The sequence below is a fragment of the Aythya ferina genome (assembly GCF_964211825.1).
Source record: "Aythya ferina genome assembly, chromosome: 14".
Taxonomy (NCBI): domain Eukaryota; kingdom Metazoa; phylum Chordata; class Aves; order Anseriformes; family Anatidae; genus Aythya; species Aythya ferina.
This window is the reverse complement of record NC_140312.1, coordinates 7,077,194-7,102,738: the sequence shown is the minus strand read 5'-3', so window position 1 is coordinate 7,102,738 and position 25,545 is coordinate 7,077,194. Positions and strand designations below refer to the sequence as shown.

At 58.1% G+C, this 25,545-nt stretch overlaps 1 protein-coding gene across 5 annotated transcripts in view; it reads right to left on the bottom strand.

Moving 5' to 3' along the window:
* Window positions 1–24,920, bottom strand: part of LARP1 (La ribonucleoprotein 1, translational regulator) — a 44,005-nt gene extending 19,085 nt beyond the window's left edge. For 2 of the 5 annotated variants that reach the window (XM_084535989.1, XM_084535990.1), the window contains exons 1-2: window positions 24,415–24,920; window positions 9,657–9,683 (exon numbers count right to left, since the gene is read on the bottom strand). In XM_084535989.1, the coding sequence (XP_084392115.1) occupies window positions 9,657–9,683; window positions 24,415–24,844 (457 nt within the window). In that variant the 5' untranslated portion in view covers window positions 24,845–24,920. Of the gene's footprint in view, window positions 1–4,935; window positions 4,955–9,656; window positions 9,684–20,261; window positions 20,353–23,506; window positions 23,526–24,414 lie in introns of those variants that run through there. The other 3 variants (XM_084535993.1, XM_084535992.1, XM_084535991.1) reach the window with 3 other exon arrangements.
* Window positions 24,921–25,545: the final 625 nt, after the last annotated feature.

Genomic DNA, 25,545 nt, shown 5'->3' with positions numbered 1-25,545 from the left:
GGGCTGGGGGGCAGCAGGGCTCCCCAGCCCACTGCAAACCTGCTGCCGGACGCCTGCTCCCACCCCACTGCAGCCCCGTGGCGTGGGGACGGCCCCCTGCCCTCTTCTCCAGTTGTTTCAGCTCCAGAGCTTCGCAGGCAGGGATATTTTTGAGCATCTTTGGGGGCAAGATGCCCTTTTGTGGCCCCAGAGCCCCCTCACCCCGTGTCAGGACAGAGGGAGGCAGCGCAGAGGGGTGGGTGCCCCGGACTCCAGCATCTTTGCGGGGGAGAGAGGAGCAGATTTAAGGCAAGCAGCAGAACTCGTTTTTATCAGCCAGATAGGCACAGGGAGCCCTTATCTAGCTGAGAGGCGCTGGGAGGACTCATTAGCGTGTGCAGAGCGCTGGGGAAGACAAAACACGCCGAGCACAGCACTGCAGCAGCGCGGGCACTGCAGCCCCATGGAGGGATCGATCCAGGGAGCGCAGCCAGGCCAGCGAGGATGGAGCCGAGACCCATCGAGATCTCTGACGGGATCAGGATGGGATCAGGGCTGCTCACACGAAGGCAGGAGACAGAGGGGGTGTGACCGTGCTGGCAGGCAGGCAGACAAGGCTAAGCCACGCGCTCAGGCTAGGAAAAAAGAAGCAAACCTTCCCCCAAGGACAGCAGTGCATTGCGTGGCACACGGCTGGGAGGGCCCCTGCTGAACCATGCTGAGGAAATCCTGCTGCCCTCTGTCACTGCTGGGGAGCAATGGGGTATATGGAGGCTTCCAGGACAGAAACTTAAAATGAAAGAAATCAGGAAAAAAAAAGGACACTTCCCTTTTGGTGCTTGGGACCACGTAAAGGACTGGCGGGACACCCCTGCAGGTATTTGGGGCCACACTGACCCCATCCAAGGCAGCAGCAGTGCCAGGGAGCAGGGGAGAGCTGGGGCAGTCAGGGTGCAGAGCGACCACCCCCCCAGGCACCCTGCAGGTACCAACAGACGGCTCCAGAGGCCAAGCTGGGGGCACCTCATCCGTCTCAGATGGATGCTCAGGGCACCAGCTCCTTGCTGAGCAGAGCAGGGGGACTGCGTGCAGTCAGTGGCTCTGCTGAAAACCTGCCTGAGCACCCAGGGGAGCCTTGGAAGGAGACAAACCATCCTCCGTCCCCTTCCCAGGGCGTGCAGAGCCTGCAGGTTTTGACTGCTGTGAATACTTGCAGGACATCGACCCAGGAGGTTTGTGCCCCAGCACACCCCACGTCTCCTGTTGTGTTTATTGGGTTGCAGTAAGGTTCAGGTGCATTGGCACTGCCTGGAAACCTACACAAAGACCAGGGTGCCCCTTTGCAAGGGGATGGGCAGGATGGTTGCAGAGGGAGCCCCTGTTTTAGCTGTGCAAGCCTGGCAAGGAGACAGAGACCAGAGAAGGGAGCCTGAGGTCAAAGAGCAGATGCAAGGGCAGCCAGAAATAGAAAGCAGGTCCCCAGTTTTGATCCCGACCGCTGCCTGCAGCCTCCTGCCTCCTCCCTGCTCATCCTCAGCAGCCAGGCTGCCAAAACTGAGTCCCCCAGGCTGTGCCTGCTGCTGTCTGTGGCACCGAGGGGGAATCGGATCATCCTCCCAGCTGTTTTTGGAAGCCTCAAGGCAGGAAGGGAGCATCCAGGCGAGCAAACCCCTGGCAGCTGAGAGCAGAACAAGGACCAGGAGCCAGCACAGCAGCTCTGCACCTGAGGGTGCTCCCCTGCGAGGGAGGTGCTGCAGGACCGCTGCACGCAGCCTAGGAGCCGCCTTACCTGGGGAAATCAACCCCTCCAGCAGCCAGCCTGCTTCCCAGCCACCCCTTACATCCACTGCAGCTCGTGAAGAATATTTAGAAAAGGCAGATGGAGAGGGGGAACAGATCTGCAGGGCTGGGGCATTACGCAGCAGAAATATCTGCATCTCCAGCAAGTGACTGTCCTGCCTGCTCCTGGCACCCCGCTCCAGCCTCTCAAAGGCAGCTGATGCTCGCAGGAATGCGGAGTCCTGGGGCTCTGCACGTGCCCCAGCCCTGACACAGCACATCCTTCCTTCCCCTGGATCCAAGTCCCCAATACCCAAGTCCCCCCAAAGGGAGCAGGCCTGCCCCAGAGCCTTGCTAGTCCGCGGGCTGGCGTCTAGGGAAAACTGCTGATGCGGGCGGATTTTCAGCCAAGAGCTCGGACTTTGTGCTGCAGAGGCTGAGGCAGGGGCATGGCTCCGTGCTGCGGATCCTGCCGGGGTGGAGGCGACGAGCTGGAAGCCCCGGATTCCCCAGAGCAGCCTCCCTCCTTCCCAAGCTGTGCAGGATGCTACTTCACTGCTCCATCCCTCCGTTTTTCTGCAGACTCATTGTGCAGGCACAGAACAGCAGCCTGGGGGTAAGCTGCTTGCTCTGGCGGCAGCCAACACCTTCAGAGCCTTTTGGAGCAGGGCACGAGTCCCTCCGGGGACACGAAGTGCAGGGCAGACCCACAGAGCAGTTCCCACAAGAAGCAGGGATCCAGCAGGGATCCAGCCAGGGCCAAGCCCAGCTTGGTGCAGGAGCCTGACCGAGCCCAGGCACCAGAAGCCACAGCCGGTGATCTTTGTGCCCACCAGCACCACGCCTCCTCCGGAGAGGTTTATAGGATCAGTCCCGCAGGGCAGACGTGCCCTGCAAGCTGACAGCAGCCTTCCCCTTCCCAGCGTTACAAGTGCTGTGACACTTGTCCCAAAGCTCTGCACACAAAGGGAAATTCCGGGACTTACAGCAGCATCTGGCTTCGCGTGCCCACATTTTGTTGGGGACACCATCAGGTGCACGAAACCCGCACGGTTCAGGGCAAACTGGGACAGAGAAGGCACCTCCTCCGGGTTCACAGCGCTGCTCTGCCTGCACCGAACCTCAGCTGTAGCTGTGCATGAGCGTGGAAAATCAAGGGAGCACCAGAACAGAGCTCGCCAGGAGTTTTAAACCAGATGCTGCCGCAAGGAAATGTTCCAGCTGTTGGCAGCTGGCATCTCCTGCTCCAGGACTGCAGGGAAGTGGCTGCAGCCAGCACCACGCTGCCCGGGGCAGCGGTCACACAGCTCCCAGCACACCTTCATGGCCAGGGTCAGATGCTAGGAGGGATAATTTCAACAGCCCTGCAACTGAGAAGCTTCTCGCACGTGGAAAAAAAGCTGCTGTGCAACGGGCAAGGATCAAGCAAAAGACATCAAACTGCAGAGCGGAGCAGGATCCCGCAAAGCACGTGGGAAGCACATTCAGCAGGAGCCAGACAAGCTGCAGGCACCACAGTTCAAAGCCTTCCCAGCAATTTTCTGCAGCTCCTCAGCAGCCAGCTCCACCTCGCAAGCCCTGCTGTCACAGGGAAGGAAGCGAGGAGCTGCCTACACTTCTCCGCAATGGAAGCTCTGCGACGGCTGCAAAGATCACTGGCTAAAAATAACTTCAAAAAGGGCATCTGACAGCGCTGCAGAGAGCACGGCAACGCTCCTACCTGCGTGTCCTAAAGCAGGATCCCAGAGCACGGGGGCTGGCCCCGGGGAGATGCAGAGGGGCAGGCTGAGGGCAGGGTGATGGGAGGCAGCGGGACGGAGCCAGAGCCCCGGGCTGGGAGCACGGCACCGGAGCTGTGTTCCCGGCTCCACAACATCTTGCATCCCTTGGCTGATGCCTGTAACTGAGCTACAAGCTCCTGCACACACATATCCACAGCGTCTGACTCCAGTTTGCTTCCAGGACCAGTGTGGATTTACCAGCACTGCCCAAACCTCTCCCGCAGCCCTCCAGCTCAGGGCAGGAGCCCCGCAGCTCACAGCCAAGCTGCCATCAGGAAGGAGCGGGTAAGGAAAACGCCACCGGGAACAGCACCACTGAGGACACCGTGGATTTTTCCTGGCACAGCTGACTGCTATTAAAGGTAGCAAATGAACCATCTGTAGGGCAAGTGACATCTTTCAACCACTTTTTCAAGTGACGTCCTTCCCCCAAGAGGATTTCTAGGAAACTTTCACTACCGACGACAAACGCGCACGCCCTGCACCGATCCCTGGGTCGCACAGGAGGAGACAACAAGAAATTCCCAAGTTTTCTACAGAAAGCTGACTTCTCCCATGGTCTTTGCTGCAAGAACTGGTGGAGTTTGGGAGCTGGTGGCTTCCAAACTGCGGTGGGGACTCAGCCAGGGATGCCCAGCTCACAACCAGGGCGCAATCCGGAGCCCCCTCGCTGTCCCTGGGTGAGGGGAGCAGCGCCCACGCTACCACACAGCTCCAGCCCCAGCTCCTGACCTGGCTTCCCTGGCACAGGCATGTCCCTGGCCGGCAGAGCACGGAGCCAGCAATTCCCCTGTCATCCCGCGGGAGAGCGACGCCAGCCGCCCCCATGCCTCCGAGGACATCTGCGAACGCTCCCCGGCGGATTAAACAGTTAATGGAGAGGGCTGGGAAAGCCGGCGGCGCCCGCAGCAGATGCCACACGGGTCCTGCAACCTGTGGACGTCTGTCAGGGGCAGGCTGGGGCTGCAGAGGCCGAGCCCTGAGAAAAGAGGCGAGTGGCTTCAGCTGCTGCTGCTCGGGGCGCCGAGGCACAGCAAGGGCACCTCCGCGGCGGGGCGGGGAGGGGAGGACGCCGCGGAGCGCTCAGCACCGAGACGAGGCCGCAGGGGCCTGGGGGAGAATGAGGGCAGGCAGAAAGAGGAGCCAAGTCATGGAGGAGCTGGGGGTCAGGCTCTCCTCCAGGGCAGCCCGGAGCCCAGCTGATAGATCATGACCTGAAAAAAAAAAAAAAATCAGCGGCTGGGGAGAGGGAGGGGCGACGAGCAGGAAGTACAGGACGGCAAGGACAGACGCGCAGGACACGGCAGGACTCCGACTACTCGTAAAAGGCACAAGAAAAACCAACCCACCCACCTTTGGGGGCTGCTGATTTGCAAATTAAAGGGGGGTGTCCTACCAGCACCGGCCTCCACCCTCTAGGACAGACCCAGAGGGGTTTCCTCCGCTCCTGCTTCCCTCCTCCGCAGCACCGCTCTGCCTGTTCTGCCAGCCCCTAATGAAAAGCTAGTTAACAGTTAATTATTACCCATTCCGACACAAGATCCCCTACTCTGACTGACTGCCGGCCAGGAGGGATAAGACAAATCACGTGACGCCAAAATCCCAGCCTTATGAAAGCGCAGGCAACTATATTTAGTTTGAAAAACGATGACCCAGCGAGGCCGCCCCTCCCGAGGAGCCGACCTCCGCGGCGTGCTGCAAGCCCTGCATCCAGCCGGGTCCTGGCACCAGGACCGGGGTGCTCAGCACACGAGTGATGTGGGGTGCACGTGGTCACACAGACACACGCAGACACACGCAGATGTGCTGTGGGTCCCAGCGGTGCCATCCCAAAGCACGGCACGGGTTGGGGAGACCTTCCCTCCCGCCCGGTCCTTGGTGCCGCAGGTCACCTTGTCAGCGGCCGAGAGCTGATAAGCAGCAAGAGCAGCAAACAGGGCCCAGCCCAAGGTCCTGGAGCTTATCTTGAAAGCAGGAGGTATGCCGGGAAGCTGACCAGTGTGTGACCAGCACGGGGAAGGGGGGGCACTGGGCAGAAAGGCTGCAGCTGCTGGGCTGGCAGCGAGAAGCGGGGCTCTGCTGTGGGGTCCAGCCCTGGGTGGCAGGAGAGTGGCGATGCTCGGAGCTGGCAGTGGGAGCTCTGCCTCGCCTGGATCAGCCTGTTCCTCCTTCTGTGGAAGCCAAGGAGGCAGACAAGGCCGTGCCTGGAACAAAAAGGGGGCAGAAGCAGCCGTGCTGGGGTCAGGCATGTGCTGTTGCCACGCGGAGCCAGCCCCAGAAGAAAGGTGCACGGCAACAAAAGGCCGGTCCTGCGAGAGCAGCGCCCGCTCCCCCTCCCGCTGCAGTGGAGGAGCTTCAAAGAAAAAAAAAGCCCGAGGACCAGACATCATTAATCTCTTGTCATCCGCAGAGGGGTGTTCTCCACCCGCAGCCCGCTGCAGCCGATGAGACAGCACAAGCGGCGGGGCCCGCGGCGCGAGCAGCACGAGGTCACCGTGCCGCAGCCCCGCACAGATGCAAGCCCTTTAATGGCCGTCAGCCTCGCCGCAGCTGCGACCGGGGACTTGGAAGCTGACAAAAAGCCTTCCTCAGAAGCATCTGGTACGTCTCACTGTAAATATTTAACAGGGATCAGACAGGGAGCGAGAGCCGGGCGCTGCCGCCAGCCCCCTTGCAGCAGGGACCGCCCGGTTCCCACCGCAGGCAGCAGCCCAGGGAGGCGAGGGGGTCGCGCAAGGAAAAGGTGCAAACTTGACACAAAGCACACCTCTGGAGGAGCTGTCACCTCAAAGAGGAGATCCAGAGGCCGCGTTTTTAGAAAGGAGACTGAGGTAATCCAAATAACATCGCTCTTAAGTCTTTCCTTGCTGTGATTCCTCTGCCCAGCCCTGCTCCTGCAGAGCCCTCCCTGCGGGACCAGCCGCCTCCCTTGGGCAGCGGGCACTCACAAAGCAGCCACCAGACCTTGTGCTCGAAGCCTGCATCAAACCAGCTGCAGATCTGCCTCCCCAAGTCCGTGTAACAGCAGCAGCTCAGCCTGGGGGACCAGGATGACAACGGCACCACCAGGCAGAAACGCAGCCCTGTCTCTGGGGGCAGGGGAAAGCAGTTGTCCTGGGGTGGTTGGAACAGCAAACACTGAGATTTGGGGAGGCCAGGCCTAGGTCTCCCTCTAAGCAGTGTTTCTCCAGAAATCAGCTGAGCTGATTTCAGGGTACGCTCTCCAGGCATGGAATAAAACACCCTCACTTGAGCCCCCGCCTCAAGCCAAAGGCAACGCAATCCAAGCCTCTCAGTAACCTGCTGTAACAAACGCTGCCGATTCCCTTCCAGGGCTCACAGCCCCGTGCATCCTGCTACACAAACCACGCTCGCCCATCCAGGCGATTCCAGCGCCGCAGGCGGCTGCCTCTCCTTTCTTAAGGCACAAAAAAGTAAAAAGAGCAAAAAGCCCTTAATCAGAGCGAGCCTTCCCGAAGGAAGCTGAGAGCAGCCGGCCACAGAAGGGAGCGCAGCACAGCACTTTCTGTGCCAATTTAGAGATCCGTCTCCCCTCCTTTTCTTTATAAAGGACTAAAAACCGCTTCCTTGCAGCGGGAGCATCACCCACATCTCTTTATGAAAGAGCTTCAAGAGCGTTCAATTCAAAGTGGCGTTTATAATTCAGGGAAGGTGGATCAGGCCCTGCTGACAGTTCTCCAGTGATTATCTCAGGATGGAGACGACCAAAAAAAAAATCATCAGGAGTAGTGAAAATGAGACAAAGAGCATCACTTGCTGCTGTATGAAACCGAACCCCGCAGTCAGGTCTGGTCTCTGCATTTCAACAAGGGCACAGCAGTGTTATGGGTGTACAGAGGAATTCAATTGAGCAGAAACAGCCCTTAGGAGGTGTGACCAAAAAGGCTGGGGCTCTCCACTGCTGAGGGAGATGGGCTGATTGCAGCGATGCTGGGAAGGCATCCCTTGACAAACCAGCAGCGGGAGCATCGCATGAAGCTGGCAGATGTGCTCGGAGCAAGCAGAAGTTCTTCGTTGAACAGCAGGCAGCAAACTTCAACACCTCCTGCACAACACGGCCTGAGAGGTGGGCAGCCTCGTGGGGGGTTAGATGTTCAAGGCTGACACATCCACAGAGTGGAGACATCCTCAAGGCCCTCCTCTGACAGCAGAAGTGGGGAGCCCAAGTGGGAGGAAGCCTTTCCTCCTGCTTTGGCAACACACAAACGAGCTCAGCACGCGTTTCTCAAGGGTACTGAGATCTCTCCGAGGTTCACCTCAACTCTGGATCACGAGGTCTCAAGTGGCTTCTTCTGAAAAGCAACTGGAGCCTGGCTGCTGAGCGTGGGAGAGGCCTGGGAATGGCTGTGCCAGACACGAGGCAGGCCCCCGGTACTCTCTCCGAGGGAGCAGCTTCATTTCCAAATGCTGTTAGGTAACCAGGATGCAAACGCTGCTCCCTTTCCACCTCCATTGTGCTTGCCCGTGACACCAGGCTGAGGGCACAACGCCTCCAGCAGCCTCACACCAACAAGCAGCCACACGCTCTGGGGCACGCTGCTGCTGCCGTGCCTACAAAATGGCCGGTGTTTCGGCTCAGGCTCCTGGCCCGTGCAGGTCCCAACCCTTTTACCACAACGCAGCACCTTCGGTCACTGTGCTAAATGCTTCCTTGGGCTAAAGGACACCAGATTCTGATCCGGGAGCACGCTGCTGGCAGCACCACCCTGCCCTCGGTGTATCCACAGCGCTGTGTGTGGAGCCATTGGGGCTCCCAGGGCGCACGGCAAGAAGCGGCGCAGCACCAGCTTTAAGGCTGCTCTCAAGAAGAAATGAGAAAGAACTGTGAGGTGTTAAAGCCATCATTAAGAGAAATCCTGCTCAAGCTTCCATTTATCTACTTAAAAATACAGAGGGGTGTCCCCTGGCTCTGCAGGCAATGTTTTCTGCGACCCCCCTGACACACAGCGCACACCACACGCTATCGCCGGCTGCAGCCGCACGCCTGGGCTCCACCCCAGAGCCAGCTGTGAAGGTCCCCAGCAGCTGCAAAGCATGGAGAGGTGCCAGCCAAAGGCCATCTGAGTCTGCAGCACGGGCAGGCAGAGCACAACACCCGATGAAAGCAGGGCGGAGGAAAGCATCTTACAAGGGGAGGGAAGAAAAAACCTCTAAGTCATGGGAATTTTTCCGTGCAGTCATTGCTGCGTCCTGGCTTCAGACCTGCTGTACTCAATGCATGGATAGACGCCTTTCCTCCTTCTGCACCGTGCTTAATATTTCACTTTCAAGCATGTTCTGAAAGTGATTAAAATTGTGAAAAGCAACCCAAGCATTTGTAAGCTTTTCTGAAACCCAGAGAGGCATCTTCAGCAACTCCAGGGGATCCAGCTGTGTGTGACGGCCCCGTTAGCCAGCTCTGGAAACAAATACACGTGCACAATTTCTGACCCTCTGTGCAGTTCATGAACCAAGTTGTCTCTGATGACACACCAGACCCCTCAAAAATAGTGGTTTTTTTTTGTTTGTTTGTTTGTTTTTTTTACTGAAACCAGCTTTAAGACAACGGAGCTGATTTCTGTACTTCCAAACCCCGATCATGCAGTGCTTCACCATCAGCAGCCATTTATCCTCCTGCTATTGCTGGGAACTTGGAAAATGGGATCCCACCGCAAAGCCTGAAACGTGGGCAGGAGGTGCACACACTGATGTGACCGTGGTCGCACAAGGCCACTTCACAAACTGCCCCAACTCCCAGTGCCTTTGCTATGGGATGTCCAAAAGGCATTACAGCTCCTGGGATCACAGAATCTGCCCCAGTGCTATCACTGGGTAAAACAAAAACCCCACTGTCAGTCCTGGCACCACAACGGTATCACAGCCTGGAGGAAGAGCCCGAGACCATCGCTACAAGAAAGCATGAAGATGCCACTTGCCATACAGAAATAACAAAATTGTAGGTTCCCCCCCACCCTTTCTTTTTTTTTAAATAACATCTGTTGCATATTCCTCTACCAGTCATCTAGATTTGGTTAATGCTGACTCTGCAGAAGGAGAAGCGCAGGAAAGGCAGGGGAGAGGGAGGGCTGAAGAACTCCATTTTTAATTAATACATACCAGACTGGCCGTCAGCTGGAAATATATCTGCAAAAGAAAGAAAAAAAAGAAAATATCAGTATTGGTTGCAGCTGGAGTGCAAATCACATTTAAAAGGTCCCTCCTCTCTTGATTTGTTTGCTTTAGCTAAACAGAGGAAGTATTTTCTTAGTATCCCAAGTTAAATATCAATCTTGCTTGGAACCCACCTCAATTCAACCACTTGTTGTGAGAAAGATTTTGAAGAAGTTAGTGTTTACTTGAGTGTATTGCTCTCATTAATAACCTTCTGTGTTGGCTTCTAGTGAGGAATAAAAAGCTCGGGAGATGTCCAAAGTCCCACACCACAAGTTAGCTGGTGACAGCCCCCTGCCCAGCGTTACCAAACAGAGACCTGCACAGCGCACAATGCTGTGACCAGCCAGGGGAGGGCAGGGGGCAGCCAAATCCAGAGCTGGCACCCACCTCAGCACCCCCAGGGTGCCAGGGGAACATCACACATGGCCCTGGGCAATCGCCTTCCCATTTCAGATGGCTCTCAGCAAGCACAGCCCTTGGAGCAGAGGTACTGGGATCTGGAGGGGTTCAGGCCCCAAAATAACAGCCTACTCACCCCTCCCACCCCCGGGCAATTCCCAGTTAGAAGCACACACAAAAAAGGAGTCTCCTAACGGAGCCTATTTGTCACTGGAAGGACAATGTGTACTGAACAGCTGGGGAGGATCAGAGGTAAGATCCATTCTCTGGAGATGCAGGCAGGGCAGGCACCACATGTGGAGAAACCCTGTAGATAAAGGCTTCCTAAGAAGCTATGAAAACAGCATATTTTTGGGAGCAATACGTTATATTTTCTTCAAGGAACTCGGAAGAATAGGGGGAAGGGAGGCTGCCAGCAAGCCAAGGTCCTCCTAGGACAGGGGGCAGGCCCCTGGCTCCAGCTTATCAGCGGCCCAAAACACACATTCAGCTGGAAAGTCACAGCAGTTGCAGCAAGGACTCCCCCCGGCAGGGCGCTGCTTTCTGGCCAGGGCTCAGCCAATGCAGAAGCAGCCGAAACACACCCCCAGCCGCGAGCTGCTGCTTCTCTGCCCCCAAAAAGCACAGTTCAAGGCGTCCTCGGGGCAGGGATGCTTCCATCCCACTTGGGGGGAGCAGAAGCAAGTGGCAAAAAAAATCAAAAATCCCTCTGTCATCGTGCAGAGGGCTCATGGCCATGCTTGGGTAAACGCCAAAGGGTCCAGAAAAGCCTCCAAGCACCAGGCTGGAGCCCGTGCAGACTGCAGGTGCTGCTGTAGCCCTCCCACAGCGCTTCAGCCAGGCACATCCGAACAGTTTGCACTTCTGTGAGGACTGCTGATGAGCTCAGGGCTCCCACAACAACCAGGAGGAACACCATGTGCTCCAGCCATCAGGTCCCAAAGCAGAGGCCATTTCTCTATTCCCCTGCTTGGGCAACCCCCAGCCGAGTTCTCCGAGGAAGACCGGGATGGAAGCGGTGGTTACCGCACATCCCACCCGCTTGGGTCAGCTGGGGGCACTGGGTACCACCAAAAAGATTAACAATTGAGAGAATAATACTGAAAAATACTGGTTGAGGAGAGGAACTCCTCTGTGCCAGCCAGTGACTGCAGGCCTTGGCACACAATCCCCTCGGTGCGGCCCTGCCAGACGCAGCTCTCCAGCCTGTGTTCCTGGCAGCCCGGCCCACCAACTCTTCACCAGAGGCACCTTCAGCCTGGCCAGACACTGCAGAGCCCACGAGAGGCCCAGGATGCCCTTTCCAGAAGCCACAACTGCTGCCAGGTCCCCTTGGGACATTCCCTACCAGCTGTGCCACCACCCCAAGGCAAAGCAGGCGCTGCTCAGCTCGCAGCCAAACCCTGGGCTCAAGGACACCAAGGCTCACCCGGCCATCACAACTCGAGAAGGGGTGGGAACACCTCAGTGCCTTATGGCACTAAAAAACGAGGGGCCACGCGTGCTGCCCAGGGGCGGATAAAGCTCGTGTTCTCCCCCAGAGGTGCCAGCGTGACCCCTGTTGAGGAATGGGGCTCGCGTGTCCTCCAGCCCTCAGCCCTCATGGCATGGGGAGGCTGAGCTGAACCCATCCAACTCATCACACCAGTGGTTGGGGAAGGTCTACATCCACGCACAGATTCGGACTGCTGGGCTTGCAGGCAGCTCCTCACCCTGCAAGGAAGGAGCACGGAGCAATCTGTCCCTGGAACTCGCTTTTCTGAAACAGAGAGGTGCTCGGAGGATGCGCACAAGGCAGGGCTCGGCAGGGACTGCCAGGCACGACATCCCTTTGGGACGCCTCCTTCCCTGCAAGCACAAGTGACTAGATTAGAAATTAGCCTGCCAATTAGAGGCAGCACCTGGTGTGCCCAAGAGAAGCCTAAATCGGGCAGTGCTTTCTTCCCCAGAAAAGCCACGGAGGGGGGGAAGGAGGCACAAACACGCGTGGCCAACAGGCCACAGACAGCTCACTGGGGCTGCCTCCAAGGAGCCCCTTTAACATGCTTCAGAACCAAAGCTGCCTGCCCCGTTCAGTCCCTGAAGGTTACAGATGAAGCACAGAGGACTCAAACACACTGACCACACAGCTTTTTGCTCAAGCAAAGCCTCAGTGTTGAAACCCACCAGCCCCAAGGATTTCTCCAGCAGCATTTCCCCACCCGCTTCCCTCCAAGGCTCCCAAGGCAGGCGCCCTACCGCAGGCCAGGGGACGATGCTCTGGAGCAGCTCCACACCACTCGATGGAGGTTTCCCCACACAGGGGAGGCAGGGAAGGCCCTGCTGCCCCACGGCACCTCACTACGCCCAGCCTCACCGTGCCAGCTCAACGCCAAACCATCCCCAGGCAACCCCACGGGAAGGGGCGAGACGGCGCCGCTATCGCGATGCGAGAGAACTCGGGCCCTGTGGTCTCGCGTTTCCTTCCCCTTCTCGCAGGCAGGCTCTTTCGTTTCTCACCCTGGGCCCAAAAAAAAACCCAGGAAGGCCGAGAGCCGGTGCCTCAGCAGGAGGATTATAATTCCAGCAGGCGGTGGAGATCTCTCTGTCACAGCGCCCACCTCCGCCGAGCCAGGTGTTTCCCCAGCACGTGAACATCCCGCTCGGCTCCACGCGTTACCCTCGCTGCCTGCATCTCGGGGGAAGCCAAGTTTTGTGCCTCTCCCTGCTATCAGTGCAGGGGGTGGAGGAAAGGCAAGAGCAGGAAGAGGTCAAGGATGCGTGGCAGCCGGCAGGATGTTTGGGAGGGCGCTGAGCATCCCGTGCAGCACCGGCACACCAGGGCGCGGGCACGGCGCGGGGGTACCGGCTCTGAACACCACCACCCAGAGCTGCAGCGCTGGAAGCCCAAGAAACGTAACTGAATTGAGGCCAGTCCTTCCTATTTTAGGTGCGCAGGGGGTTGGAGGGGGGAATACGGCATCATGGTTTTTGCCTGGTGGTATTTTTAAACAGAGGAGGAGACCGCGTGTTAAACTGGGGCATTTACAGAGAGACGCTGCTGCGTGCACACACAAACCCCCTCCCCGGGGGCTAATTGCCCACCGCTGCCATCCAGGTATCTGGGACAGCTCCAGGCAGGCTAGCCCATTATTTAGGAGCCCACATCTCCCCCCGCTGCACCCCCAAAGCCACAGCCACGGCTGCAGGCTGAGGACCAGCCTCGTGCACCCCAGGAAAGCCCCAGCACCTCGTGCCACCACGGCAGGGTCCTCAGTCATCCCCAGCAGGACACAGGATCCATCCCTGCTGCCTCTGCCTCCCCACGAGCAGCTGGGCAGCCCGCGTCCTTCGCCGCTTCTTCCCAGCTACGGGAAGGCACCGGCTGATTTGTCCCAGCTTCAGGCCATGGAAGTTGCAACTAACTCACCCCTCACAGTTTGCAGATGAAAGACTGGGATGCGAGCACAAAAATGACCTCTCCAAGGTCACGCAGGGACTCGGCAGCAGAGCCGTGACCAGAGCTTGGTCGTGATGGCTCAGAGGCTGCTCTGGCTGCCCAGGAGAGGGACAGGGCAGGGAAATGTTGGTGGACGGCAGGACCACTGGGGGCATCTCCCCCAGACCAGAGCTTCCACCCGGTGGGGAAATTCCACTTCTGCTCCTCTGGCTACGCAGGCAATCCTCCCGATGCTAACAGCACTGGTAGGGAAGAGGTCCCAGTTACACAGTCCAGCATCTGCTGCAGAGACCGGCGTTCCTTCAATCTCTTCTCCATCCCCGGGCGACTTCTCAGCTCGGATCCCACCCCCTGGCGTCCCCTCGCAGGCCCACACGGTGCCCGCACAGGTTCCTGAGACAGTTACCGGCCACTTCAAAGCAGCAGGGAAGGGGGCGAGGTCTGCTAGGAAAAAGCAGCAAAGCAAGAAACCCAAAGCCCGGAGATTAGCAAGGCCAATTAGGTCCCTGCTGAGATCTCGCTTCCTGCTCCCCTCCTTCCTTACCTGCTGAGCCTGCTCGGGGAGGGTCCTGCTCTTCCCCACCCTGCCCCGCTGCCAGCTCCAGCACCTCCTAACAACGCCAGGAAGGAGGAGGCTCCTCACCCCCGCAAAGGGAAGCAGAACCTGGAGCTGGGTGGAAGATGCAACCCAGATAAAAGGTCTTGCTCACCAACGGCGGTCAGGCCCGAAGGCACCTCAAAGGTCAGTTCAAATAAAAGATGGAAGGGAAAAAAAAATGCAGAAGCACTCGTCAGCTCCCAAATCCCTTCTTTGTAAGGGTCAGACCAGGCTGTTAGACCCTCTGAAGTGTTTTCTGATCTCCATCCAGAGCAGAGGCTCGGTTCCTTCTCTCACAGGTGGGCCACTACCTGGGGACGCCCCAGTTGCCTGTGTTGAGGGCTGATGAGCTGCAGGCAGGGTGAGCTCTGGCACTGATCTCCCACAAACTGCAATGGGTTTTCAGTGCAGAAATGACTGAGGCCTTGGCAGAGCTCACCTGGGGCTCCCCAGCTAACTTCATGTGCTTGGAAAGGGACGGAGAGCTCCAGCCTCAGCGAGCTGCAAGGGGAACACCCCCTGAAGAAGTCCCCTGCTGCAAAATGAGAGCATTATTATCTGAGAGAGCTCCCTAGCTTTTGAATCACACGATGAACCCCGCTGAATTGGTGCCTTTTGCTGACTGTGAGCCTCCTCCTGACTGCAGGGGAGAGGAGCCCACTGATGCTGTGCGGCACGGACCCGAGCACAGCCACCGGTGGGACCTGGCCAAAGCACCTTTCGGGGACCTGCTCGAAAGAAGGGCCCAGGTCTCCTCGCCAGGTGTCAGCGATGCCAGAGGGGTTCGGAGGAATGTGCCTGGTCAGCCTGACCACAGAAACCGAGAGCTCTCCAAACAAACAGCCCCGCGGACCCACCGCTCACATCTGCGCAGACACACAGAAAATAACTGTAAGGTCACGGCTGTTTTTTCTCCCATCCACTTATCAGTGCTTGTACTGGAGAGAACAAACACTGATGTTCCCTGCCATTAACCCCTTCTCCCCTCTCCCCAAACGGGTAAGCAGCACGGTGCTTACAGCCCCAACCCCTCCACTCACGCATCAGACAAGGAGCCGTGGAGAAAGCAGGCGGCACCTTCAGGGAAAGAGCAAAAGAGAAGTCCGATTGCCATTCCCATGAAGCAGCCGGTGACCCAGCACTCTGCTTCGTGGCCCTTAATCACCTGTAAGCCTGGAGTGACACTGCTGGAGGCCTCCAGCCCTCCAGATCAGCCCAGAAGGAGCCTACACCAGCCTGGGTCCGGCACAGGCAGAGTCACCCTCCCCAAATTGTTCTTGAAGCTACTGGACGTTGAACGGGCAGTGAAGTTTCAGGCATGACCAGGCAAAATTAAGGGGCTTGAAGAGACTCTCGTTGAGCTACAGGAGCCATTTTGGCGTAGCCCGAAAGCCAGCTGGATCCCACCCTATGGCGACTGATAAAGGATGGGGTTTCCCTATAACAGGCTTGTTGCACACTGCCCCGCTGCTCGCTCTGCGCGCACACGAGGGCAGGCAGTGCTCCAACACACAACAGCAAAGTTTTGCCTAAGGACAGCGCAATAAATGGTGAGCGAGGCACATCCTTCTCCCCATGGAGAAGGAGAATCCCTCTCCCACCCCAGTGGGCAAACAGTAGCCAGAAATTCATCCCCCAACAGCCCCAGGATCAGAGATATGCCCATGACACCAGGCAGGGATGCCATAAATCCCCATGAAAGCCCCAGGACTGAAATCCAAGGCTCTCACCTCGGTGCTGCAGGTAGAGGGTCAAGCAAGGGGTCTATAGGGTGCAGGAGGCAGCACAGTAAAGACAACAATTAAAATCCTTAACTGAACTAGAAAACCTCAGGCTCACAGCCTATTTGAGACATTCCCTGCTCCGGTCCAGGCTACCTGGTTGGTTTTAATTAAACTCAGAGCTTTCCTGATCACCCTCCACCTTTGTCCTTCCTTGGTTCCACTTCTCTGCTGTTAATTAGCTTAATGTAGATGTCAACGCCAAGTGAAGCACTCGAGCTGGCTGCCGTAATCTGGTACGTCCCTTCCACATCTTCTTCAAAGTTGTGCTTCCAGGTTTAATTCTGTGCTGTAAAGATGAGGGTCACTTGCATCAAATTCCTCCCTGCTCAGAGTGCAAGTGTCACACCCACCATCCTCTGATTTGAAAAAAAAATAAATAAAAACCACCACCACCAACAAAAAAACAGCGGTGTAACAGTTCACTTGGGATTGGGAAGCCAAAAGGAACCAGTCCCCCTTTTGCTCAGCTCAGTGCAAGACCCTGTGCAGTGGCTTCCCGCGCACCCAGCTGCATCAGATCCCATTAGGTACTCCCCCGAGCTTTCAAGGTTTAGCAGGGAATTGGAAACTGCAATTTAACGTGATTACAGCCAGGAAAGCCTCATGCTTTGTCATCCGAGCACATGGCGGAGCCACCTCCGTGATTCGCTTCCTGTCCTACTGGGTGGGATCTCCAGCACAAACACCCTATCGCTTCTCTTCCAGTCAGAGTAAAACCTCCTAGCAGCGTTTTTAGGATTCATTTTTCCACATTTCAGTACCTGCTGCTGCGGCCACATCATTTCTCTGGGTTAGTGTGTACCGGTATCAATCCTCACACTTCCTTTGCTCTGTTTTCCCCTTTGTGGCTGCCTGTCGGCACCCAGACACAGCCAAGCACCTCGGTCACCCCTTTAAATCTCGCCCTGTGCTAGACGAGACCAAGGGCATTGCCATCCACAGGCAAGCAGGAATTTGGTATTAGGGTCTTTATTTTCAGGAGGCTTGCTCGGTGGGTTCAGGGGGGTTGACAGAAACGGACCTTGTTCCTGCACTGTGCTGACTGCGCAAATATCCACAAGGGCTCCAGCAAAAGGTAGAAGATCCTTGTAATGAGAATCTGAACGGCCTTGCAGGAATAAATTCAGCGCCGCTTTTGCGATATTCCGTAAAAAAAAAAAAAGGAAGATCTGACCTTGAAGAATCTGAAGAAACTAATTTCCTGTAGCATAACGCGAGCGTTGGCTTATCAATCGTTAAATCTTGCTTAATTATAAATTCGATTCCATTTGTTCACCAGCTTCTTTCATCTGTAAGCGTGCAACCCAGGCAGTTTGGTAACCAACATTCGGCACATCACTAATCGCTTATTTGCTCCCTAACCAGGCTCTTCCAGAGGCAGGGTTAGGAGGGGGAGGAAGGAAGCAGGCTGAAAAGATGTTGCAAACAAGCCAGCTGGAGGGATTTAACACCGTACCCCCCATCCGGCACCTCCGAGTTAGCGGGCAGGTCCGGCACCACCCCCAAACCTCTCCGGTCCTCCTCCCCACGCACCTTCCTCTCCCTTTCCCACCGCCCGAAGCCTCCCCTCCCTTCCCCTCCCCTCATTTTTGTGGCTTTTCCAATCTGATACTCGTTTCCCCGCATACTTCAGGCAGGAAAAACTCACCTCTTTTCTCAGCGGTTCAGACCGACTCCTACCTCCCGAATCTAACCCTGATCCCCCCCCCACGCCCCGTTCTCTCCACCTATCACCCGACCGGCGAGCGGGGGAGAAAAAAACCCAACCCAAAGGGTGTTGGGAAAGGAGGAGGAGGAGAAGTGAGCCGTCCCCGTGCCCTGCCGCCTGCTGCCAGAGGGGCTGCTGCTGCTCCTGCTGCTCCCCGCCATGCAGCCATGCCCTGCAGACTGCAGAGTCACTCTGCGGGAGCGCCGCCGCCGCTTGGCTGGAACAACGCGCTCGGCACCGTGCCGGGGACACCGATGCTGCTTCCTCCGAGCCCCCCGCCCTGCAGAGACCCTCGGGGATGTTCCCCTGTGGCTGCCAAAGCTGGGGATGGGCTCAGGTCTGTGGATTTGGATCGGCACCGGCACGGAGCACGTGTGTGCCGAGCCCTCTCACCGCGTGTTTCCACCCTCCCTGCCCAGCTCTCCTGTCGCTGCTGGCGTGGCGAGGATGTGAGTGATGTTGGCGAGCTCCATCTGAGCCCCACGGCTCTTCCAGGTGCCCCAAGGACCTCCCTGGCTAGTGCTGTCACCCCCTCCAAGGGCTCTCTCTGCACCAAAATTGAAAAAAATAAAAATAAAAGGCTGTGGAGCAGCAGAGATGCTTCTCCTCCCCGATCGCCCTCCTGGGGCAGGGACTCTGCTCCTGGGCCTCATCAGAGGCTCAGCCAGGGCTCGGCCATCTCCGAAACAAACGGCAGCTCCCAGCTGACCCAGGGCTGCCACCGTCACCTCCCACAGCCCGTCAGCACCAGGCTATCTGCAGCTGAGATCTCCGCCAGTCCTTCCGACTTGTGACCATGGAAAGAAATAGGCTGGCTCAAAACACAACACCAAAAAAAAAAAACAACACCTCGCACCCACCGGGAAGCACCGCCTGCCACGTGTTCCCACACACCGCTACGACCCCAAAAGTGTCGAGGCAAGCGGCTGCTCCTAAGTCAGCTTTGCCCCAGAAGGACGCTGAAGGTAAAGCACTGTTAATGCAGGCATTAGTCCAGCAACTCACGGCCCTTCCTCCCTCTCCGTGCAAGTCACAGAGAAACGTCCTCGAGCGCACGGAGAGCTCCTGACCCCAGCAAAACCCACAGCGAGCTTCACACCTGAGCTGGGCACTGGGGATGGCTTCTGCGATTCCATCAGCAGCCCGCTGGGATCCTGGGTTTGGCAGAGCGACCCCGTGCCCAGCGCCGATTTGCTGGGCAAAGGCAACACGCCCTGCCCCCAGGAGCCCCCCAGGAGCGCTGTACAAACACGTGCCCCGATAGAGGAAGGTCAGGCAGGAGGGCTTTCTGGGAACCTGCGGTTACAGGATGAGCCTGTGTTTGGAAACACGGTGACACTGTACTTGGCCACGCTTTCCACAGCCCTTCCCAAAAAACCGTATGTCTCGTGCAGCACTAAAGCTGCCACCAAACCCGTTTTGTTCCAAACGCCTCGCGCCAGGTCACACTCGCTGCTGCAGCACCCCCAGTGCGCCCCTTCCAGCCACCCCAGCCTGACCCTGACCCAGGACTCTTCCCACAAACAGCCCCGATAATTGATTTATTCAAGGGCAAATTCGGTTCCCATTTGTTCTGGTCACCAACCAGCGTTGCCTAAATACACAAACCACTGCGCTAAGTTCTTGTAACACCGCGCTGACTTCTAAGAAGCCTTCCTTTCTCTCCTCTTACCTGAAGCCACGCAGCTCGACCACTTGCTACTGGAGCTTCACAGCAGCCACTTTTATCTCAGTGCATGGAGAAAAATCTCCCAACCCCACGTGACAAGGTCCAGGCCCTACAGAACGAGTTTGGGACCGAAGACAGCAACAAGAGCAGAGCTGGCCACGCCGGAGACCACACGGCACACAGATTTAAGCCGCCGGTAGCACATCAGTTCAGGCTCCAGTGCCAAAATGAGCAGATAAATAACATTTCAAAGGCCATCATGGAAACGTGCATCACGGCTGGGAAGGAACAAAGCTCACCGCTCCCAATCAGACTGGGAGGACAGAGCAAAAAGCCTTCCCAGCTCTGCCCCTGGTTATCTACGAGCCCCACAGCGAGCGAGGCAGCTGCACCTCGGTTTACCTGGTTGCTGAGCTGGGAGCAGGGCTCCTCCGAGAGCTGCATGGTCACAAAGGACACCGCAATCCTCCGGCAGCGTGCAAGTGTATTTAGGTTTTCATTAAGGTGATTATATTTTTAACGCTTGCTGTTTGCAGCTGCGGTAACTGTGAGGATTACAATATCTAATCTGGTCTAGAGAGCACGGCTTTCTACTCAAACGCCCGTTCCTTATTTAGCCAAACGAGCTACCGCTGAGGTGGGATCGGAGATTCCTTACAGAGTAGTTTCAAGCATGCAAGGAGAAACCTAACTCTATCCAAGCCGGCATTTGGCATTCCCCTGAGGACAATTTCACACTATTTGAGCGTAGTGAAAGGATCAGGTGTCATAATTTGGGAGCCAGAGCAGAGCACTGCAGCCCGGTGCCCCGATTCCCAGCCCTTTTTGCGCCCTCCCTCTGCCCAGCCCCACGATCCCAGCACAACCGCCCCGTGGTATCACAGGCAACAAAACCCCTAAAGGAAGGGTGGTGGGGGTGAAAGAAGGCTGGTGAGGATCACCCGGCGATACCTCGTGGCTGGCAGTCGGGAACGAGAGGTCCAGGTAGAAAAAAAGCTCCAAATCCCAGCAACCACAGCCCATGAGTCAGCTCTCCAGCAGCCGCGCCGCGCTCCCCAGCCTTCCCGAAACAAACAGTGCACAACAGGGCAAAGGTCCAGCACGAAGCTGAAGGGCAAAGGCATGCGGGGGAGGGAAAGCACCAACCTGCCTTCACGTTTTGGGAGCAGGGAGTTCCAGCCGCCCTCGTGCTCCCCACTGAAACGGGAAGCGTTACTCAAAGGCGAGTTGCGGGATCGGAACAAAACCGTATGGCAGAGAGGAAACTTGGGGGCGACGGGGGGAGGACTCCTGCTGCGATAGCAGCTCTGTTGCAACCAACAGCCCCAAGAGCTCCACAATTACGTGCCACGACAGAGCAAGAATTGCCCAACACTTTGGAAATAGGTGTGTGCAGCTCTGCCCTGCTGGATACCCAGGCAGGCAGATGTGCGTGTCTGCTCCGAATGTGAAGAAATGCCAGGGGTAAAACAAGCTTCCCATACAGCTTATCTCCTGTACTGGAGGCTGGTTTCAAGGAAAGCCCTTTGGGGAGTTAGTCAGCGAGGGGTGAGCAGCGCCCGGATCGTTCTTTCCCTGCCCTCTCCTCGGTACCAGCCATAAACCACCAGGCGCTCTCTGAAGTCAGCTCACCCCCGGTGCCTGCTGCTAGGAACCGAGGTGTGCCCTCCGCAAGGCGCTGCTTATCCTCCCCGTGCATCTGCCAAATGGCAGGCAACAAACTCTCTTCAAGAAGCTAGAGCACCTCCTGCACCTCCGCTAGGAGATACCGGGTGCTGCTTTCTCACGGCAGAGCGTCTGCAACCAGGAGGAGAAACTGCATAGGAGTCAGCGCAGCCAGAGCTGGCGGTGCCAGCCATTAAAACCTGGGTGTTCTTCCTTCCAAGATGTGAAACGGCTTTAAAAATTAAGTGCCAAGTGCCTTGATGCAACGTTTCTTGAAAGAAATCCAGAAGGTTTTCAAAACGGGGTGCTGTTAACACCTGCCTGCACCAACGCTTGCGTCACCGCCAGCGCTGGTGCTGGGCACAACGGAGGAGCACAAAATGTTCCAGAAGGTCGAGCTGTCTCAACTGCAAGCCACACTTCTCCTCCTCTATAGAAGGATTTGGAGAAAATATTTCAAGTTTGGTTTATAGCCAAAAGCACAAAGCTGTTTTTGTCAGAAAAGGCTTCCTTCGCTACTGCGCGCACCCTCCCTGCCGTCCTGCCTTCACACGTCGGGCTCTGGCTGCTTTATGTGATAAGGGAACGCTCAGCCAGGGGACGGTCACACAGCCCTCACCACCTGATCATCAGAGAGCAAAAATGAGGAGTCATCACCAGCCTTGTCAGCGTCCCTCACGAGCAGCACATGCTAACGCAAGCCTTGCTTCTTTGGCCGTGTTCCTGTGTGCCATATCCACGTGTCCAGCTCCAAGGACCCCCCCTTCCCACCCCAAGCTCACCAAGGCGGCGCGCACCTTGCCAAGCACCAGGGAGCTTTCCTGGTGCTCCTCTCCGCCAGCGCCCGAGCTTCCAGCATCAGCAGTATCGCTGCTGCCTAACCCGACCTAATGGTTGCTCCACTTAACGCCACGCTGCCGTGCTTTTGGGAGGAGGGGCTAAGCAGCGAGGAGAGGCTTCGCTTCAGCAGTCCACCTCCCTGAGCAGGCAGGAAGGTTAACTCCAACTTCCCACTGCAAACCTCGCTGCCAGCCCTCGGCATACCCCAAGACTTGGTACGTGAGCCACCCGACTCCGAGGATCAAGCCTGGCCCACCGAATCCAGACAGCTCCCCAGCATCAGCCCCCGCCGTGCAGCCAACCTTCCCCGGTGGCATTCAGCAGCAGGGAGTCAAGCGGCTCAGAAACCTGCACAATCCCATGGACTTCCAAGCTTTTCCACATCTGTGTTCAGACACGGGCAGCAGCAGCTCAGGATGATCTTGAACACGGCAGAGCTCCATCCCTTCACTTTTACAAGCACTACTTCCAACACACATCAGGTGAACACCTTGAGGAGCATGTCTTGTCCATTGAATCTGCTCTACAGGCCTATGATTAATACAATCATTATAAAAAAATTAGGGCTTTCCAAGCCTGTAAAACGAGTCACAGAGGGATCTCCGCATCTTTACAGAGCTGACCTGATACTCGCTGGCTCCTAGGTCTCCTTGCTACCCCTGGCAGGATCAGGGTTGGAAACATTTCGGATCTCGGCACACAAGCACTGCACTGGGAGTGCAGAGATCACAACCCATGGTTCTCCATGTGATGCTTAGAAACCAAAACCATTCAGTAATACCCTTCCACAATTTATAAGCACCCAACCTGTTTCAAGCATACAGAGAAGTCACGTTTCTTGGGTGATCTCCTGGAGGTCACTGAAAGACCAGAGCTCACCTCACCAGCACATCTCCTGCAAAAACTCATGTCCGAGTCTCTTTTTAAAAATATCTGCTGTCAGAAACCCTCCGCCCAAAGCAACGCAGACCTGGCAAGGGCCCGCAAACCCTCCAAGAAGGCACTTGGGTAAAAGGCTACTACGTTACCCTGCCTCTCGTGGGAGCGAGCCAGCCGTGCTCGCCTGACACGTCTTCTCCTCTGCTAACGAAGCAGGCGGCCGAAGAAACAATGCCCCGAGTGCGGGAGAGCCGAACGGCAGCGTCTGGGGCACCACACGAACCAGGCACTGCTGCCAAGCGTCACAAAACCAATTCCATTATTTAAACACCTCCGGGAACAGCGGCACAATCAGGCCGGGCCCAACAAAACCCCGTGCGCTGCGGGATCAGCCCCTCACCCTACCACAACAAAAATCACCTGGAGGACCACAAAGCCACCACAGTGCTGGCTTCCACCCCGAAGCCCTGACCTCCGAAGGGCCTGCAGCCGCCTGCACGGGATTTTGAGGGACCTTTTCTTGCGTCCCTACAGCTTCGGGTTGATTTCCAGGGAGCGCGGCGGGGCCCGGCTCCCACACAAAGGAGCGATGTGGCCAGCTGCGTGTCACGGCGCACCAGGCTGGCGACAAACCCAGACCTTTACCTGGCACACCGAACTTCTCCTCCTCGCCACCATTACGCCGCCAGCTTTCCGGCTGGAAGCCGCCGAGCGCCCGGCGGGGATCGATCCCCTCCCGATGAATCAGCGCGGCCGAGCCCCGCGCGCCGCTCTTGCAGAAAATAAATAATAAATAAAAAATAATAACCCACCCCCTACCCAACACGGCGGGGAGCCTGATGTCAGATCTGGCTGGCAGCCTCGCGGGGAGGCCGAGGAGAATGAAAAAGTGCAAACTTCAGGCTCGCCACCCTGCTTCAAACGGCGGCGATTTCGGCAGGGGCGAGCGATGGAGGCGGCGGTGGAGGCGACGCCCGTGGAGGAAAATGGAGTTCTGCAATCCCAGCCCCGCGCCAGGGCCCTGCTGCCGGGGCTCGGGGAAGCCGTGGAAATGGGAGGAAGGCTCCCGAGGGGGGTCCTGATGGTGGCTGGGAGGCAGCGCCCGGCCCCCACAATACCGGGAGGAGGAAAAAAAAAAAAAAAAAAAAAAAAAAAGGAGGAAGGGGAAAGGGGGGGGGGGGATAAAAAGGAGGAGGAGGGGGCGGGTGGGCAGAGAAAGGAGCCGCGCACGTGGGGAGGGCCGGGCGGGGAGCCCCCCTCTGGGAGGGGGGGGGGGTGTGAGGGTAGAGGAGGGGGGTGAGGATGAGGAAGAGGAGGAAGAGGAGGAGGAGGAGGCCGCGCTCTCGGGGAAATCACATGCTCGCCGCCAGCCGGGGCAGCAACCACGTTGCCTGCGCGGCGGCGGAATGCTGGGAAGGGGAGGCCGCCGCCGCGTGCCCGGCCCCAACCCCGCCGGGCACCCCCAAAATCCAACCCCCGGCACCCTCCCCGACCCCCTTTTTTCCCCCTGAGCCCCCTATTTCCCCCCCACGCTTTCTCCCCTTTCCCTCCGCCGCCCCCTTTCCCCCCGGAGGCCGCGGCGGGGCCGGCCCCACGCTGTGCCGCATGGCGCGGCCGGCCGGGGCGCGGTCGGCGCTGCAACCCCCCCCCCCCCCTTCCATACCCCTCCACCCCCCAAAAAAAAAAAAAACAAATCCCCTCTAACCCCCAAATCCCCTACCTGGAGGCGACTGCCCGTTGACCGCCAGCGCGGCGGCGTTCTTGGTCCAGGGGTTCACCTTGGGCGGGGGGGCCTCGATGAACTCCCTGCGCCCCCCCGCTCCTCCTCCTCCTCCTCCTCCTCCTCCCCCGGGGGGCTCGGCTCCTTCCTCGGGCTCGGCGCCCCGCAGCAGGCTCTCCTTCTCCTGGTTGTTGCTCTCCTCCTTCTGCTGCTTGGCGCTGGGCGGCCGCGGAGCCGCGGGGCCGCCGTCGGGGCCCATGGGCTGAGCTTGGGCTTGGGTTTGGGTTTGGGGCTGCTGCTGCTGCTGCTGCTGCTGCTGCTGCTCGCCCTTCTCCCGGCCGCCGTCCTGCGGCGGCTTCAGCACCAGGGCGCGCTCCTCGGCGGGCAGCAGCGGGGCGCCGGGCAGCAGCGCCTCCACCTGCGTCGCCATCTGCGCGCCCCCGCGGGGGGAACTCCCCTGAACGCGCCCCCGAGCGCTGCTGCTGCTCCTGCTGCTCCTGCTCCTATTACCCGGTTTCTCTCTCTTTCCCCCCCCCCCCCCCTTTACCCGGCCGGCCGCAGCAATATGGAGCCGCGCGGGGACCACGCGACTAGCCGCGGGGGCGCGCACCGCGCCGCCCCGGCCCGGCCTCCGCGTGCCCGAGAGCGCGCGCGCGCGCCCGCCCGGCGGCTAAAGGGAAAGGGAGGGGAGGGGAGGGGCGGGGAGAGAGAGAGGGAGAGGAGAGGAGAGGGGCGGGGCGCGCCCCCGCGGGGCCGGCCGCGCGCACGTGCCTGATGCAACGGCTGGGGGCGGGAGGGGGGTGCTTAAAGGGGCCCTTTTGGGGTGTGTGTGGGGGGGTGAGGTAGGGACCTGAAGGTGTCTGTTGTGGGGCTGGGGGAGGTGGGAAGGGGTCGCCCACTGTGGGTTGGGGGTGCCCGGCCCTAAAATGGGGGCTGCTGGTGGTGAGGGTGTTGGGGGGGGATGAGGAGGAAGGATTAAGAGGGGGGGTCTCAGGGATGGGGTTCCATGCCTGACACCATAAGAGGGGTCTCTAGGGTGGGACTACACGCCTGACACCATAAGAAGGGTGTCTGGAATGGGGCTCCACACCTGACACCATAAGAGGGGTCTCTAGGATGGGAGTACACACC